This window comes from Gymnoscopelus microlampas, assembly GCF_963454915.1.
Source record: "Gymnoscopelus microlampas genome assembly, chromosome: 12".
NCBI classification, from domain to species: Eukaryota; Metazoa; Chordata; class Actinopteri; order Myctophiformes; family Myctophidae; genus Gymnoscopelus; species Gymnoscopelus microlampas.
This window is the reverse complement of record NC_139949.1, coordinates 29,151,202-29,170,488: the sequence shown is the minus strand read 5'-3', so window position 1 is coordinate 29,170,488 and position 19,287 is coordinate 29,151,202. Positions and strand designations below refer to the sequence as shown.

Here is a 19,287-nt window from a genome sequence, read left to right as displayed (position 1 = left end):
CATGCTAGCATGGTATTCATGGTTTTTGTTTTTTGTTTTGTTTTTTCATGTTTTTTAATCTTTGTAGATCTTCATCCGGTTCCAGGAGAAAGAGGAGACACAGGTATGTGAGAAATTGGTCTATTTCAGTTCAGCTCGACAGCTTTGCTCAGCAGACAGCTCAGGGCTTTGCAGAACAATGCAGAACTGACTTCAATAGCATTCACTATCTCAAAAGATCCTTTAGTCGAATACTCCACCATGAGCTGTGTCTTGAACTAGATGTAAGGAGGGCAACTTGTATATGAGTTATTGCTGAACATCACTTATGACATGTCTTCCAGATCGGGCAGTCCAAAGAACAAACACAAGGACAAGAACAAGCAGAGGAAAAGGTAAGAAGGAAGATTCCTGCCCTTTCTTATCATCGCTGTCGGCAGAAACCTTGTATCTCTTTATAACGATTTTTTTCATAAATTAATGCCCACACTCTACACTCTCAATGCATAGCATCATCACATACTGTAGATCTGCTGTTATCGCAATATTTGAACGTTTTTGAAAAATAATCAAAATGTTTGAAGATTTTTGGCTCTAATGACATGCCCAAAATAGTCTCTCTGTGGGTTTTATAAATATGTTAACAATGAAACGTATTAACAAAAGACTAAATAAGTACATTGGATCCATGAAAATTAACGTTTTTTTAACTGCTTTTTGGATGTACAAGGTTTCCACGAGACAGCGACATTATGTAAAGCATGCCCCCTTTTCTGCCAAGTAGGACTGTACCCAATTTATGATGCCTTCTGTATGTCAACGCTGCGTCTGAAAGAGATTATATTGGTCCCCTTATTGAGACAACATGGCCTATTTCCACATGCATTCAGAATAATGTTTGACGTACAGTACGTGTGTGGCATGAGGATGTGAGTTTAGTGGAGCTTTGTGTTCTTCAGAGAGGGAAGCGAACAATGAACATGGTTCCTTTTTAACGATGGTCACAGCTGAGCAAACAGGAACAATGATTAGGCTGTCTTAGTTAGATACGTACCGTACTTTGCGCCCATCAGACTCGCATGGAATGTTAAAGACGTGCATCTTGCCATACTGTGCTTTAATGTGTGACATCATCTGGTCATCATGATTACTGTATGTATAGTATGTGTATAATTATATGGAGTGTATAATGTATGCTACTGTATATTGAAACTACACCTTAAAATCATCAGTTAGTATTTGGGTTCATTTATCATATAATATGATACAACCTTATTGTCAGTTTACACTTAAATTAATTTAGCATCCATAGGCAGTTCCATTCAGAAGGTTTACTCACAGATTTAACATAAAGTTACACTTTCTGAAGATATAAAAAACACATAAAGCAGCCATGAGGACAATTCTACGTATCACCATTTTCTCAGTTAAATGAACACTGAGAATGTTTTTGTGTGGTATTGTGAGTTTATGATACTACATGAGATCCATCTCTCACCTAGTGTGTGTGTGTGTGTGTGTGTGTGTGTGTGTGTGTGTGTGTGTGTGTGTGTGTGTGTGTGTGTGTGTGTGTGTGTGTGTGTGTGTGTGTGTGTGTGTGTGTGTGTGTGTGTCGGTGGGTGCATCTTGTGTTTGTCGTCCACCAGGTCCCCTGGTGACTCCCCCAGCAGGAGGTCTCAGCGCAGAGGCAGTTGCTGCAGCTCCCGCAGTGCCTCCGTCTCCACCACCGGGAGCCCCTCCAAGTCTCCTACCAGGTATGTTAAAACATAGGCATGCTTTATGCTGGTGGGTCTTTTATTTGTGATTCGAATACAATTAGTCCCGAAGTCAGACAACGAGTAAACATTCACAAAGTTGCATCAACGCAGCTTCAAAGTTGAATTCTTCTCCACCGATAGAAAATATTCCAAAATAGCGAAACAAACAATTTTGTTAAGGGTTATGGTATCTTCTTAAACAGGTGTTTTGATAAAGAGGATTAATATTATACAAGACAATGCACACCTTCCCGCAGATCCAGAAGCCAGTGGCCACCCACATTCCCCCTCTTAATGTTGAAAAACCTACACTGGTTTATCAGTGTCATTTGGATGTTTGGTGTGGAAAAATACCGCTTCATGTTCACTGGCGCTTCATGTGTCAGAACCTCAGCACAGTAGCTACACGTTCGAGCTGATCAATTCATAACATGACAGGTGAATCCAAACTCCTGCTGGATTTGCATCACATTGTAAACAGCTGTGCCTCAATGATATACCCACTTTGAGTTTCTCACAGTCACAACTCGCGATACTTGTCAGTTGTGTGGTACTTACTGGAACAGATCTATCCACCGTTCCATCCACTGTCCCAGGGATGTTGAGAGCACCCGTTCCAAGTTGTGGAAGTGCACGACGGAGCACAGAGCCAGCTAGCTTGCTATAGTTGCTATCCAGTAGAATGGCTCATTGCAGCCACACGCACACGCAACACACACACACACACACACACACACACACACACACACACACACACACACACACACACACACACACACACACACACACACACACACACACAGTTTTTAAAATATGTTTAACGAATAGGAAGTGTTCGTATTGGTTATACTCAGTCAACATACAGTACCTTAACTGTAACATTGGAGTTCCTCAGGGATCAATACTGGGCCCTATTTTGTTTAGTTTATAGGTAGTATCTGAATTTAAATATGTTGACATAATAGACTCAAACTGTCAGCCAGGGATGCTAACGCTCCAGCCTGAGAGGCTGGTTTATGTCTCCGGAAGGCGGATACCCTCATTACCCTGAGTGCCCCCCCCTCTATAGACTCAAACGTGACATTTAAAAAACATGTTAAAGATTTTGCCAACACAATTTCAAATTCAATCTGTCTAATTTCAGGCACATGAGACCATATCTAACAACAGACACAGCTAAACTCTTCATGCATGCTATGATCTTTTCTCACATAACATACTGTTTAGATGTTACTGTATAGAGTCACTTCTTGAAGAATGAAGAAGTCAAGAACGACAGACGAGCTGTATTGAGTTAGTTGCTGTTTATTTTACACAGAAGCGATCCATGGACATATGATAAGCTAAACCTTAAGTCTCATGCACAGTGTCTTTTATCCACGTTAGTTACCCCACATTTCTTCTAGAACATAGTTTGTCTGACCAATCAAGGATAAGCCTTTCCTTAGCATTGTGTCATTATCCGGTTTCCTATGTCCTCAAATTGGGCCAAGAATGGACCACTCTGACCTGACATTCTGTTCTCCCACATGATCCCCCTCGACCAAGATGGATAAATCTGTCTATTTCTTCACTGCAGCACTTTATATTGCTTAACATTGAAGATGTTGAAATCACATCACTCAGCCTGTTCTCAGGCTTGTGAAGTCACACACAGTAGCAGCGTTGCCTGGAATATCAGTTTTCCCTAACATCACTTTACAAACAGACTTTAAAAACACTTGACCCAACAGGTATCATTGTTGCCATATAGTTCAAAAGTACAGTTTATTACATTTTTATAGTTTTAAACAATGTGCAGATGCTTGTCTCATTTTTAAGGTTTTAAATGGGCTTGCACCTCCTCCACTGAGCCAGTTCATAGGGCGAAGGGAGAGTGGTGACAGGGCATCGAGGGCAACTACCAGAGGGGACTGTATTATACCATACAGATGTAGTACGTTTGGTCAAACTGTGTTCTCTGTTAGAGCCTCCCATCACTGGAATAGTCTTCCTACCAAATTAAAGGTAGGGCAAGTGATTTTCTTTTGTTAAAATCAGTGTTAAGGGAACTCTACATTCTGATAGTACTTATTTCTATAGAGTGTTTGTTCTGTAACAGGGGACTCCATGTCTCTCTAGCCAATAAACATAAAATGCATTTTCAGGACGGGATACCAATTTTATCCAATCAGGATAGAGAACTCAGCCAGGATACAGATTAAACAATTGAAATTGGAAGTGATGGCAGTTATGACACAAATAAATGAGCAGACAAAATTGGAACTGGAAAAATTAAGCTGATAAATGGGTACTCTCTCCTGATTGGCTGAAATATTGTCAACTCCTGAATTGTTTTTTATTAAGGGCTGGAGAGACGAGGAGACCTCTGTTACTGAACAAATACCCTATAGCAATGATTACTATCAGAATATAGTGCTTTAACCTTTTAACAAAACACTTTTTCTTTAACCAAAAAATATCACTTACTGTACCATAACCTGGGGCTGATTCTACAAATGCCTTCTAAATCAGTGCCAAGGACCCCCAAGATGATACGTATTTGGCCGCGGACCCCCCATCTGAAATTGTTTTGAGCCAGGAACCCCCAGAAGAGAAGATTATTCAAACACTCAAAAATAGCAGCGCTTTGAGCTTATCTGCTATTTTTGAGAACCACTGTTCTAAACCACTGTTCTAAACCCTAAGAAAAAAAAACCTTCAGTGTTATCTTCTAAAGGAAACCATGCACACATGTGCATTTAGTCAAACATTTTCAAGAACTGCATTCAATTTTCTTTGGATGTCTTGGCCTATGCTGGTATTTCCACCATTCAGTCTAATGATAAAGCAACCAACTCCAGTCAGGCTGGTTGTGTCCCCTGTTAAAAATGTAGACTTGTCAATCTCCTCGCTGCAATCATTTATCCTCAATCCTCGGGGGACAGATTACAATACAAATTGAGCTCCTCAGTGTATCTTATATAATACCCTCCATTAAATGCTCACAATTCTTTCTCCATGAACTGTTTCAGACTTTCCTCAAGGGAGCGGGCTGGCTGGAAGTAGGCAGAGGAGGAGTGTGTGTGTGTGTTTGTGCGGGGCAGGGTTATTATAGTTAACTAAATCCAGTGGTGGACAGTAACAACGTACATTTACTTGAGTTCTGTACTTAAGTACGTTTTTTGAGGATCTGTACTTTACTTGGGTATTTGTAAATTTGGACACTTATGACTCTCACTCCACTACAGTACTCCTACTCCTAAACTATAGTAACCTTGGTGGGGGGGGGCTGTTTGTAGCTGAGGCCTACTAAGTGTCTCTTTCTGTTTGTCCATCCTCCGCAGACTGATCTCCAAGCACAAGACGGACGGACACAAGGCGTCCAGCACCTCGCTGTCCCCCGGCCCCAACAGTCCGACGACGTGGCACAACGGGCACCACTCCCAGCGCAGCCGCAACGGCAAAGCCAGCAGACTCACCCACGGCGAGGCCGAGAAAGGACACGATGTATGTAATCTCCTCTGTTTCGCCAACCCAGTCCTTCCCCTCCCTATCTAATGGTCTGTACGTCTCCTCAAATGAACTTTGAGTTTTTATCGTATCTTACCTTTTTTTTGTCTTTATGTTATGCCTCGTTCAAAGAGATTACTTTAATTTGTATATGTTGTGAAGAACTGAAGTGTAGATCACACTCCTGTCCAAAACCTGCTGATGTTGCTGCTTTCTTTGTGGCACTCTCTGCCTTCTTGTATTTTATTTTGTGTTGTGGTTCTGGTAACTGGGGGGGGGGTGGAGGGGTGAGCAAGGGAGGAAGGTTCTTGTAGATCTGTTGAGGACAGGTCCTCTGAGTCGCTGAAGCAAAGCAGTAGTATTCTATGTATATGTGTACAATAGAAATATGAGCAGCACTTATAATGGTTAGTTTGAGCCAGGGACAGTTTACTACTTCAAACATATTCCCCCTGATAGTCCTCAGACTGGAAGAAATAAAAGACTACAATACTTTAAAAATCCCGTATTCTAGGGTTTGGAATGACTGATTAGTTATTAGATACTGTATACTGCAGATACATCAGAATTAGGCATTGCTGCCTGTGTCAGGATCAGAGTGTGGATGTTGTTAAAATGTCTATGATATTGTGATACTTCTTTGAACTGATTAATCACAGGTGTGTCAGTCTCGATCTCAGCATCTGTAGATGTCCTAATAACAGAAAACAGTATATATTTTAAGGGACAGCCACGCTTAAGATTCAGAGTAGCATCACAGATGTCAGCTGGTTCTGCTGATGTATTCCTTTCTTATTGGCTTTTGGAAAGTGCCGTACAATTCATGTTGAATTCATGCAATGCCCCAGGACATGTCCACAGAGTGACAAAGAACTGCAAGCAGTGCCCACTTTACAATAAAGCTTTAACTGCAAGCCATGTCGACAATACTGCCCCCTATTGCTATGATAATGTGATACATTTGTAATTCTTATTCCTTGATAACTATTCCATTGGGACGTGCTCTCACATTATGGCTCCTTTGAAACGTCGGATGTATGGTGTATTAAATTGCTGTCAGGCATTATGGAACCAACACTGCTCTTCCATACTTTAAATGGATCATTAGTGCTGAGCTAACAGTTATTGTGTTGGAATGAAACTGCCAACACTGCTAGCGAAACAAAAGATATCACGTAAACCAAAGGGCGAGCTAGTATAATATTTTTTCACTGCTGAATAAGCAACCAAATGGACTGCAAACTTCCTGTAGTCATGTTCTCTCCAGAAAAAATATTTAGATTTGCTGTCTCCTATTTCCTATTTCAGCTTGCATGTGTCTATGAGAAGGTCTCACCTGATCTCCCTCTCTCTCTCTCTCTCTCTCTCTCTCTCTCTCTCTCTCTCTCTCTCTCTCTCTCTCTCTCTCTCTCTCTCTCTCTCTCTCTCTCTCTCTCTGTCTCTCTCTCTCCCTCGCTCTCTCGCTCTTTCTAACTCTCCCTGCTTGTGTCATTCATTACTGTTTCTTTTCCGCTTTCTTAAGGATTTGAGTGGTATTTACCCATTAATAAATTCGTAAACTTTTCTGTCTTGTTTACGTAAAAAGCAGTCATATGCTTTGGAACTGGACCAAGTAGGTTAACTGGTATGTGTTATAGTTTATTCTATTCAATGCAGTTGTATTTCTTTCAAGCACATTTTCTGCTCAGTGATGTACAGTACACCCTTCTCCAGACGTTGAACAACTCCTGCCAAACCAGCAGGCGTTAAACACGCCGACTTTGTTTTACCATGTTGAAATGCATGTTGCCTCTAGGTGGCAGTATCACGTTTTGTCCTTTGAGACAGTACATTTCTACTGTTTTTTTGTTCAAGCCAGTGGAGAATGGCAAGGGAGGTCTCTGAACAATGTGATGTTGATATGAGCCAGTTGTGTTACTACAGAGGCACAATTGATTGGCTCTAAACAGTCAATTTTCCATCAGCATCTTTCTCTTGCAAGGTAATATTACCACTCTTGTTAATCTCCACCAAAAGCTGGAATATCCCCACCCCACCCCCATTTAGAAGTCTCACTCTCCCTGTTTTTAAGGGAGGATGGTTATGGCCATGAGGCCACAGACCTTTGACAGATCCTACTGTAGATCCAACAGTGACTTGGTCTATGCTGTAGCATCTCTGTTTAGTACTGTTTAGTATGGTTTAGTACTGCACGCATACAGCAGCTCTGGTTTTCTATACATCTCAATTTGTCCTCCAGTAGCAGTCCTTTTGATGATGAATGGTTGCTTTTAGACACTTCAGATACAAGTACATGGATTCAGTGCCATCGTCAAACTGATCAGGACAACTCATTTGTTAACACTGGTATTTTAAAGGGACCCAAGGCATTTTTAACTCTTTGACTGCCAGAAATAAAACATTGTTTGCCAAGCCACTGACAGCGATTTTCAGATTTTCACTAACCTTTGAAAAATCATAGAATATTTATCTCTAGTATGAGCGATCCCCTGATCGCTTTAAAAGACGTATCTGAGTCTCGTAGAATCGGGGGGGTGGGGGGGGGGGGGGGGGGGAGCGTGTTGTCGCGATCATCCATTCCATAGTTATTGGCAGTTGAATGTAGGTTGTTTTCGCCAAAAAGCAACAGAAAGCAGAGAAAAGGCAATTTTTCCAAATCCACTGGGAGTCAAATGGTGACTCATAAGTTAGCGAACAGCGCCATCTAGTGTAAAGTCACTGAAAACACCAAATCTCGTCATTCTCGTCATTGGCAATCTGAGCCTTAGCAAAATATGACGAGAAATCTAGTCATTGGCAGTCAAAGAGTTAATGAGAGCTTCCACTTGATATTAATGGAACAATAGTATACTAAATTGACCAAACTTCCAAAAGGCTCCCTTTTGCAACAACCCCCAGGTGTGTTCATCAAATAATAATTGCATTGAAGGAACATGGCCCAATGACCAGAGGAACACTCGAGAAGTAATATTGCGCTGTTGCTGAAGAATAACTTGGCTAAAGTGTGAATGGGGTCCCTTTCAAATGTACTGGTTGTCCAGTTGTCCATTCCAGCAGGGACTACCCCTCTGACACACTGCCCCCTACTGTATCTGTTCATCTGTGCCTTGTGTGACTCAAGTATCACTCCCCTTCGTCCCAACCTGCTCTTCCCCATTTATCTTTGTCATCTGCCAGCTCTGCATGCCCTCCTCTTTCCTACCCTCCCTCACTCCGTCCCTCTCGCCTTTCTCTCTATTCATTCTCTCTCAATATCCTTACATTTAACAATTAACACAATCCACTTTCCTTTATCCTCTCCCTTTTTGATACAAATATGGCTGCATTTGTACAAGCGAAAAAGACAGCAAATCATGTAGTTTATAGGTTCATTCTGGTTTTCTTTTCTTTTTTCTTTTCTTTTAGTTTGTTTGTTTAATTTGAAATACTCCTGAAACCCTCATCACCCCCCGTTCATTTTCTTGTATTTCTTTTTCTTAGTATATATTTTTTTCTCCTTAGTCTCTGGACGATTATCTAGCTTTGATACTAAAAGAGGTCATTGTCTTTTTCCCATTTCGCTGCGGAGAACATTCCTTTCTCCCTATTTTTCCTTTTTTATTCCTTTCCTTTCTTTCTCTGTTTTTGTTGATATTGCATACGTGTCACTGATTGAAATGGAAGGTAGGTAACGCTCTGCCTACGCACGTGATTTTTTATGCAGATGAGAATGTGAGAAAGCACCCTAGCCTGAGTGACATCAATGTTTCTCTTTCTCTTTCTCTCTCTTTTCTGTTATTTGCCAACAGTCTTCAGACAAATTAATTTACTTCATCAATTATGATTTGGTTCTTTAAGATTGGATTACGTAGAGGTCTGTTTTTTGTTTTAGTTTTCTCCTTCCTCTTTACTCCTAAACTTCATCCTGAAGTCCAATAGCCCGCTCTATCTTCCAGGTCCATTTGTTATTTTTTCTTTCTGTTTTCATAGAATGCATTCCTGTTTGTTCAGCATCTCTCTGTTTGTTGGTGGATTAGTACATCCGTCTTATGAGTTTGTCATATTGATTTCCTCAACTCTTTCCAACAACTGTCATTAGCACCAGTGGTCGTGTGTTTCTTTATTATATTGCTTAGTTATTTTTCCTTTATAGTGGAGAAAGGCTCTCCTTTCTGTTCTTTTGCAAGGAGCAAGGTTCATGCTTTTGCTGTATATAAAAGCCCCGTTAAATAAGAAGCGCCCCGGTGTCGTGCACCGGAAATAGTAAATCTAAAAGTTCATAATGCATTGCAGCGCGATATGTGTCGTGAGTTGCCGCAGCAGCGCAACGCACTGTGAGCTTGTAGGTCGGCTATTTTCGGTGCGCAACCCAGCACGCAACTAAGTATCAATCGGGCATTAGTTTACCAGGCAGTACTGACAGGAAAATGTTGGTGCATGCAAAAAATACGTTTCTATATGAACAATACCTGCCCAGGAGATCTACCCATTAGTTGTGACCTACTAATAATGGACAATGTATAATCGTACATCACATACATACAGTACATTTCACGTTCAAAGCTGCTCATTAATCCCTTGCCCTGTAATTTAAATGTGGGTTAAATTGTTATGTGTCGTTTTCTTTTATTGTTTAACAGGGCTATTTGGAAATTGATTTAAACCCATGCACAGTTTAAAATGTGACAATTTTGAGAGTTATTAACCTTCTTTTGAAAAGTATATTCAGGACCTCTGATCTTACACAAACGATATGTTCTTGGATGGTTTGTATGCAGCTAGTCTGACAACTCAAAGCACTGAACTTGCAAAAGGCCTCTTTCTGAAATAGTATAAAGCACAACTGTTTGTTCTGTTGTTACCTACATGTCACAAAATGCAAATGGAGAAAGCAGAATAACAGCAAAATTATACCCAGACATTTATTTATAGCACTAACGGATATTATGCAATTCCCTGGTATCTCCATAACAGTAGTTTGGTATTATTAGCAAATTAATGCAGAAAATATTTTTCCCATAGAAGCTCAAATATTTGAAGTTACCAGGGAGAGGTAAGATAGTGAAGGCTCATTTATACTTTGTTGCATCACTCCTTGGCTCAACAAAAATGTGACAAAGCATAAATTAGACTTAAGACAGAGCTATGGTTCAAAGTCCCAAATGACAACTCACAATACCACACTGAGGGGAGAATGACTCTGCAAACTTGAGGTACTGATCACTTCGCCTGGCTGATTGCCCTCCAAAGCTTAGCAAACAGGAGAGCAACTGGACCAGAGTATCTCCTGGACATGGGAGGAATACCCTGCACACTGTGGTTCTCCTCTTTACTTTTGAGTTACTTTCCATTGATTTCCATGCATTGTCTCATGAGTCACTGGCAGGGAAGGGTTTTGTGTCTTTTTCTCTTGCATTTTGTGAATCTAATGATGCACTTATGTTGCCCCACTTTTCCCCTTTCTTCATACCTTACCTACTAAAGGAGGGAATACCACTTTATTGGTAAGTGGATGTTAACCAGAAGGGAGTTAAACAAGAGTAACCATAACAAAAAAAGAAAATGGGTCGCTGTTCACGTCTCAGCAATTTTGTCTACAGGAAAAAAAATCGACAAACAGAAAATTCAGTAGCAGACGATTTGTTTTCTGATTCGATTGATTCGATAATTGTGAATCTTTATTTTGTTCCTTCCATTTCTGTGATGTTCCGTCAAGTTGTCTACTCTTTTTGTTTTGTTTCATATCTGTTTTTGAACCATTACTTTAAAAAAAAACCTGAAGAAGTCCTCTTTTTCTACTCTATCAAATCTGTAGCTCTCTACTTTCTGCCTCCGCTCTGATACTTCATTTGGTTCACAATTTTATATTTTCCCTCTCTTCTTCTTCCTATTTTCTTTCTTTTTTCCTTTTCTTTTTGTTTTGTTTGTTTCTTGGGAATATAATTTCTTCAACTCATTATGGTTTTGCATGCCAAGTATTGCATGTGCTGCACCATAGAGGTCTATCTATAAGCCATATGGAGAAAACCTATATCTTTTTTTCTTTTAGATGTTTACCTTCTTTTGGCAAGTACACCGTAGCACTAAACCACCAATGTGAAAACACTCTAATGCTCTTATTTCTCCTTTTTTTCTTTTTCTTTTCTTCTTCTTTTTGTTTGGTTTGTCGATTATGGTTTCTCCACAGAAGCTTCGCTCGCTGACTGCAACCGTCCAATCCACTCTTGTGAGAGAGCACAAAGCCCACAGCGCCCCCCACAGGAGCCAAGTGGGACAGACGGGCACAGCAGCAGACGAGACAGGGGGTGCAGAGGGCAGACACACAGGCGTGGGGAGCTCCATATCCCAGTCTTCAGGGAAGAGAGGGAGCCAGAGAGGCCAGGCTAAAAGCTCCCGCTCCCCCGCTCACAGCAGTGACTCAGCCCACTCCCAACGCAACCACACTCACAGGGGGAGGACGTCACATCACCAGAAGAAGTACGCAGGACTACTGTGTTGGATATCGTTGCTGTTGGGCAGAAACCTTGTATCTCCATATTTCATTTATTTTTATGTTTTTTCGTAATTTAATGCCCTAATTATCAAAAATAGATGATCTACAAGCTCACAACGCACCACAATGCAACACGTGAGCTTGTAGATCCGCTACGTTTTGCTAATTGTTCTTTTTGGGTAGCGGGGGGGGGGGGGGGGGGTTATGAATATTCAACCAATCAAGGGTATTAACAAGAGCTTGTGACAAAATAATAACTACATTGGACTACAGGTTATTTTTTCCATTTCCTGAAAAGTTTTGGACATACAAGGTTACCCCGACATCTTCTTACCACTGACCATTTTACATTTGGCACTGAGAGGCAGAGAACGGCCATCCTATATTCAAATTGGCTCAAGGGAGGACGGGTGGGCGGGCTGGCGGACCTCTGACGTCATGCTCATGTCACCATGACCAGCCATAACCATATAAGGAGTTACCAATGCAGCTACGCCCAAATATGGAGTGTGTTGTCTAACCTCAATGTGTCGTCATGGCACCAGCAAACAAATCAATCAGCTCCATGTATGTGCACAAAAGGGAGCTTGCCCGTATATGGGCATAATCTGATGACATCAGGGATCTCCATATATATGGCCATAAAAGGGACAAGGACTGACAGATACAGAGATCTCCATATATGGGCATATCAGTTGGATCTGCTGTGCAGTGCCCGAACTCTAGATGTGAGGGCTGCATAGTGACCCGAACCTCTAGTTGCCAGACCCAAGGGGTCGGCCTACATGAGGCTTTGTCTGTCCCTCTTTCGTCCCTTTTGTCCCTCTTTTCCTCTTTTCTGCCCCTCTTTTCCTCTGCACACACGTCATGCGAAGTCCGGCCATTCAGATTTCAACCACTAGGTTTCTGGCAGTACCAGGTCTCCTGGTTCTAGTTTTTAAAATGTATCATATTTTATCCTTGCTCTCATCCCAATATCCTCCAGGACAAAGGGTGGACATTCGTCTAAGCGACACCACCGTTCTGGAAGGGGACAGGCGCACCATCGGAGCCCATCAGCATCCCCTGGACGGCACTCACACACTTCGGGCAAGAAGAAAGGCGAGTCCCGGAGTGGGCAGAACCTCCGACAGCGTAGCAGCTCCTGGAGCAGTGGCCGCTCGTCCTCGCGCTCCGCCTCCAGAGATGGGGGTCCCAGCAAGGCTAAGTCCCCACACAGACAGAACAATTCCAGGTGAAGCTTGATTAATTTTCAAAACATTTACCGTGATCAGTTGCCCTTTTTTTATTGTCTTCCATGTCTGTCGTCGTTCTAATGGGGTTTTCCTTTCGGTGCCACCTAGGGAGAGAGACAGCCCTAACCACTCTGACGCTCGACGTCGCTCGCGAAGCTACTCGCCCATCCGCAAAAGGAGACGAGACTCGCCCAGCTTCATGGAGGCCCGCAGAATCACCAGGTACTGTGACTCCACTTTCTAGCCCAGAGGTTCATTGTATGATAAGTAACCTGCAGTAAAGACTTCCCTCCAGCTGACTTCAGGGCTACAGAAGCACTAATTGGAAAGGTGCCTCCATTTCTGGAATACTCATAAAGTAAATTTGGCTGCCCTTTTCCTCATGCATGTGTAAAGAAGTAGTGTTGATAGTGTTAAGTATTAGTTATACTTGTCAGAGCTTGTCAGAGCATGGCTCTGACAGGCCAGGCTTTGTGTTCATCCACTTAAGGCAGCTCTCACTCCAGGCCCTGGCAAGAGAGATGCGGCCTTCTACGGCCCGGCCATGGCCTATCGTCTACCCAGTTGCCTCCATTCATTCCAGGGCCGTAGCTTGCGTTCCAGCCTTCCACCGGATGATGTTAATTAAACATACTTTATGCACTGTGTTGCTGCTAACTACTTTTTTTCTGCTCTTTAAAATGTAGGTTCTATTGCCATCCTCTGTTTTAACCTTTATATGTTTTATTACGATGCCTTTATGATGTAAGTACAACAGGTTACAAGTGTGTTTAGTGAGCTATGAATGCAAAAAAGTGTTTGTATGTGGTGATAGGTACTGTCAGGGCCGATGACAGGATTCTTGGGTGGGGGGACAAGTTTTTCGAAAGTGGGCCCCCCCATGCCCCATGCACGCGCGAAAATTCGGTTTTAATTCGGTTATTTATTCATTTCTTATTATTTTTTTCGGGTTTTTCTCTGTTTTTATTTTTGTCCTCAAAACATTAAGTCGGGTGTCTTTGCGCGATTTCACGTTGGCCACTTTAGCCACCTCAAGCCAATATATAGTCAGTTCTGTTCATAACCAGTGGTGCCATAACCAGTGGTGCATAACCAGTGGTGCCATAACCAGTGGTGCCAGTTGTCAACTGTCCCCTTTATCCCCGACTGTCGGCGGGCCTGGGTACTGTAAAGCATTTAATGTGCATTTTAAAACTTTCAAAACCATCTGAAGCATAGATAATTAACAAATAATTTGCAACCAGTGAATGATTGTAATATTGAAAAGAAGATAGCTCAGTCACACAGTAAGAACTTTATTATGAAGATGTAATCACAAAAACATAATGATAAACAACGTAGACAGAACATAGCATTACAAGTGTTTCTGAACTTGATAGTGACAAAAACTTAGCAGACAAGCATAGCATATAGCCTCAAGCCCTCAACCATAAAACACCACAATTTTATAATTAAACAATCTGCCTGATTTAAATTTCTCACCAATATTTCACAAAATGTAATGAGAAATAATGTGTGCCAAAAATCCTGAAGGGGGCGTCACAACTCAAAGTATTTGGACAGCTTAGATAATTACATTGTTACTTTGACGATCAGGTGTTACAGTGTCTGTAAGTTAAAGCATGTTGAAATTGTAGGACTGCAAATAAGGTGAAAGAGGTGGAATTCTCAACATTTTTCTCAATCAATAATACACACATTTTCAAAACATATGAATACAGCCAATCAAAATACAAAGATAGCTAACATTTTTAAGTTTGAACTAAGTTTCTAGATGAAAGTATGACTATGAGTAGCTAGAGCAAAATAGGGGCAACAAAAATGGCATTGTTCTCAAATAAAATAAAACAATTGTATGATTTAGTTGACCCATTAAAGACCTAATGAAATGAAAAATACGTTTGTAACACTTTTAGAGCATACCAGTGGCCATAATGAGGACATTCTTAACAATAGATGCCAAAAAAACAGCAACATCAGCAAGCGCTTATGAATAAATATGAATCAAGATTTCATTCACCTGATTTCATTCACCAGATTTAGAGACACTGGCCCTCATTTATCAACTGAACGTAAAAAACTGCTTATATTTTTCCATAAATGCGGGCGTACACCAACGTCGAAGTCACATTTATCAAAGGATCCTATACAGCCAATCCTAACGTACATCAAGTCAGAGCTTTGATAAATCTCACGTCTGAAAACGAGCGTCATTTAAATAACACGCCCTTAAATATTATCAAAATGCCCAGATTTTACGCCATGAAGAACCAGAATACGACCAAACAACGCATGGAAAGCCAAGAGAAAGAAAGAAAGAGTTTCCCCCGCTCGCCTCGCTACACACGCACACGCACACGCCTCTCTCTCTCACACACTCACACACCCACACACACACACACACACGCCTGCCCGCCCAACTGTGTCTTTCATGTAATCCGTAGCGTAGCGCTACAATCTTTGTCACATAGGCAGGCTTGTTATGTAGCCTACATGAATGACATATTATGATATCAATCACATCGCCATGAAAGGAAAACGTTTGTATATTAATTTGTTTAACCCATACCGAGCAATGCGCGTTCGAGTTGCACTAAATAAAGCAGTCATGTAGGCTTTCCCCCATGAGAATCGGGCGGAATGCAGTGATCCCGTGCCGCCATGTTAACACATTGCCTGCCAGAGTTTTTTCAGATTTTTAGCTGTTGCCTGCCAGGGTTTTGCCATGTTTTTGGTACCTGTTCGCGTAGCCACAGATTTTTTTCCTCCAGTATGATTGATCCCCAGATGGTTTCTAATCACAGATGAGATTCAGGTGTGGTTTCACAAATGTCAACGAGGTCATTTTGACCTCGTTGACATGTTTGGTTGATGTTTCAATATAGCTCAAAAGCAGTAGTTTTAAACCAAAAAACAAAGTGAATTGTTTGTCCGTTTGAATTTTAACATTGAAGTGAATGGAGCAGCAAATCTTCGAACATTTTTAGCTCCTAATCTGTTCATAATTCGACAAGGGTTGAAATTATAAAAAAATGCAAAAAAAAAAAAAAAATTTTTTTTTGAAAATTTTTTTTTTTTTTTTCCTTTTTTCCAAAGACGTATATATACGTCTTTGGCAGACAACAGCTGATAATTAAAAGACGTATATATACGTCTTTGGCAGCTAATGTGTTGTTAATAAGACATTAGAGCGTCGGGTTTATATCCTTAACCCAGCCAGGTTGTAGCCTATACATAACTCTCTATGACATAGGACAAGCTACTCTAAGTTTGTAGACCTCACTGTCCATGAAAAGATGGTCGGGACTCCCGAAAATGCTCTCGCAGAAGCGCTCGAATATTTTGAAATTAGCAGATCTACAAGTTTGCGATGCGACCTGTTGCTTGTAGATCTGCTATTTTCAAATAGCTAATGCAGCCAGATCTGCAAGCTTAACCGAATGACTTTTAAAGCAGTTTGTTTAAATTAGTTTATAAAATGTTATATTTTCACAGGGATTATTTATTAGTGTAGATATACATTTTGGAGTGGATATGTGTCTGATGCCTGTCAGACAGTCAGACAATGCTGCTCCACAGGTCTACAATGGAATAAACGGGCGCAGCCAACGTCAACAACTGCTATCGACCAGACAAATTATTTCTTCAAAGGGCATCCTGTTGGCTCAACAAGTTAATGTGTCAACAAAATTAGAGCATCCTGTTGAATGTCTCTCCTATACGTTACTTTCATGTTGTCGCTGTCCTGTTTTTTTTTTGTGTTTTTGACATTTTGTAATGTAAAAATGACTTTTATCATATAACGTTTGCACTTTCACAGGCAAGTGTGTTGAGATGCACATGAATTTGTCTCACTCTCACTCCAGTGCAAAAGGCCCCTCCCCGAAGTCAAGACAATGGAATGCTGCTGAAGTGAAGCTGCAGGCTTTAGTTTCCCTGGTAACAGTTGCCGTGCAGCAGGACTCTCTCTAGTCCATCTCCTGAAGCTTGGCTGAGCAGCCAACCAACAACAGACCTTGCCTGAGTAAACTTGGCCTCCTCCCTTCTATCTCTCTCTCTCTCGCTTCTCTCTTTCATCTTCTTCCCCTTAATGAAATTGACATGAATTAACACACACAACTCTAGAGGTACAATTCCCGCAGTGCGTACAGCGTACTAATGCTGTAAAGTGGGAACTTTGATTTTAAGCGCTACCAAGGTTTATTCTACTGAGTAAATATGATATCGTTTTGGTGTGGTTATTACCATATTAACCTAGGCCATGGATTACATGGACTACCATACTCCCATGATAGACACTTACAGTGAAGATGCATGACCTATAACTGTATAGAATCTATGTGAAATACAGTGATTATAATCCACAATACCTTGATAGCGTTGCTATGTTCCTCTGCACTGTTGGACTCTGATTTTCTGGGTGATGGCAGCCTCTAACACAGGTTTTAATGACAGCTAACAGCTTTTAACTTACAGGTAGCACTTCAAGGTCACCTACTAACAAAGCAATCTTAACATTTTTCATTGCAGTGTGTATGTGCGTGCGTGCGTGCGTGCGTGCGTGCGTGCGTGCGTGCGTGCAGTAGGTGCGTGCACATGGTGTGTGTTTATGTGTGTATGCCTGGACATTTGCAGTCCTTTCTACAGCTTTTTCAATAGCCTGCTCTCTACTCACTGTTACAATCAGAACACTACCACCTCTATGGACCTACCCTCTAATGTGCTCTCCACTGCCCAAGTCTTTCTTTATTTAATTCCCTAGTAGGATCAAGTATAAGTGTATTTACTACATTAACATCATTACATCATTCATACATACCTGTCTACACACTCAAAAAGGTTGTGGCTTTTCAACACATGCACAAATGTTAACCACTTATGCCCTATATATTCTTCGTTTTGCAACGAATAGTGAAAATAGCTCAAAACGTGTCGCAATGCAACGTGTTTGGAAATTCTAGATTGGCTATTTTAGAATTTTTTGAACATTTTGAAATCTTTAAAACATTGAAAATTGTTAATAACAACATTGATGTGTGTTAAGACATATAATGTGATGGTAAAATCTTAACATTATTGCGAATGAGAAGCATGTATGTGTTGAAAACGACACTACGGTAAATTAAATGGCTGATGGCGAGTTGTTAAAGTGCGGGTTCTCTTAACACTAACGCGTCAAGCTGTTCCCCTTTAGCACCGTGTTAACTCTGCAACTCCCTCCCATCTCTCTCCCCAGCGCTCGGAAACGGCCAATCCCCTACTATCGGCCCAGCCCGTCGTCCTCCAGCTCCGCCAGCAGCCCCTCGCACTCCGGCCGCAGTCGCAGCAGGAGCTACGACAGCTACAGCAGCTACAGCCGCAGCCGCAGTCACAGCCGCAGCCGGAGTCACAGCAGGAGCAGGAGTCACAGCCGGAGCCGCTCCCACAGCTACTACAGCCGAAGCAGCTATGACAGCCCCGGTTTCTGAGTAGGAGTGAGCGGCTTTACTTCGTCATAAGATGAAATATTTCTGTACGACCGTTTGTCATGTTTTATTTTGTTTTTGGTGTTTCTGAAAATCTGTTATTTTCGGCGAGTATGGCAAGTATGAATTAGGCTTGTGGGGAGAAAAAAGAAAGGCTTTACTGTGCACTGGTCGAGTCATTATGTAGCTCTTACTAAGTTCTTGGCCGGTCCACGGACTATACAGCCGACTTCTCTGCCGTGCCTAGTTTATAATCCGTGGCATGATGCAATCGAGCCGTGTTGTTAGCTTGAAAACCACTTATTTTCGGCGAGTGAGACGGAGTGCGACGGAGTATGAATTAAGCTTTAGACCTCGGTCTCTTTCTACTACAGAGCCTGGATCAAAGGGAGGAGAAATGGCTTGATATTTAACCCTGAAATATCAATGTTATGTCTACAGCTGTATCGCATAAATATACTGTACGCAACATATTCAAAGAAATGGCTCATCATGAGACATAAATTATTTGGTTGAGCCTAAAGAACAAATTTGACCGTATATGCTGCTAGCACTTGGGCAATGTTCTTTCACAAAGCAGAACCAATCAAATCTCACTGCATTGAATAAATACAAATAGACAAGTCTTGAGTACTGGGAGTCAAGTAGAAAATGAAAAGTGAAAAATCTAATAAAAAAAAACGACTTGCCCCCCCAACCCCCCACCCCCCATACCATGTTGTCATTTCCCCAAAGACTCTTTGACAATTGTTGTCATTTCCTCGAAGACATCGAAGCACAGAGATCAATGAAAGTGAGAACAAATAACAGTCAGCAATTGAAATAGGAAGGACAAAAAGGAAGTGTGTTTTATATGATAAAAGTTGTATGATATAGATTAGTCTGTA

The 19,287-nt window shown here is 41.4% G+C and overlaps 1 protein-coding gene across 1 annotated transcript in view; it reads left to right on the top strand.

The window, feature by feature from the left end:
- srrm3 (serine/arginine repetitive matrix 3) overlaps positions 1-18,554 on the top strand; it is a gene marked incomplete at its 5' end in the record, with an annotated part of 45,115 nt that extends 26,561 nt beyond the window's left edge. The window contains 8 exons of the mRNA XM_084073918.1: positions 68-103; positions 324-374; positions 1,626-1,733; positions 5,063-5,225; positions 11,395-11,684; positions 12,686-12,934; positions 13,044-13,157; positions 18,172-18,554. Of these exons, the coding sequence (XP_083930044.1) occupies positions 68-103; positions 324-374; positions 1,626-1,733; positions 5,063-5,225; positions 11,395-11,684; positions 12,686-12,934; positions 13,044-13,157; positions 18,172-18,403 (1,243 nt within the window). The 3' untranslated portion in view covers positions 18,404-18,554. The remainder of the gene's footprint in view (positions 1-67; positions 104-323; positions 375-1,625; positions 1,734-5,062; positions 5,226-11,394; positions 11,685-12,685; positions 12,935-13,043; positions 13,158-18,171) is intronic.
- Between the last annotated feature and the right edge of the window lie 733 nt (positions 18,555-19,287).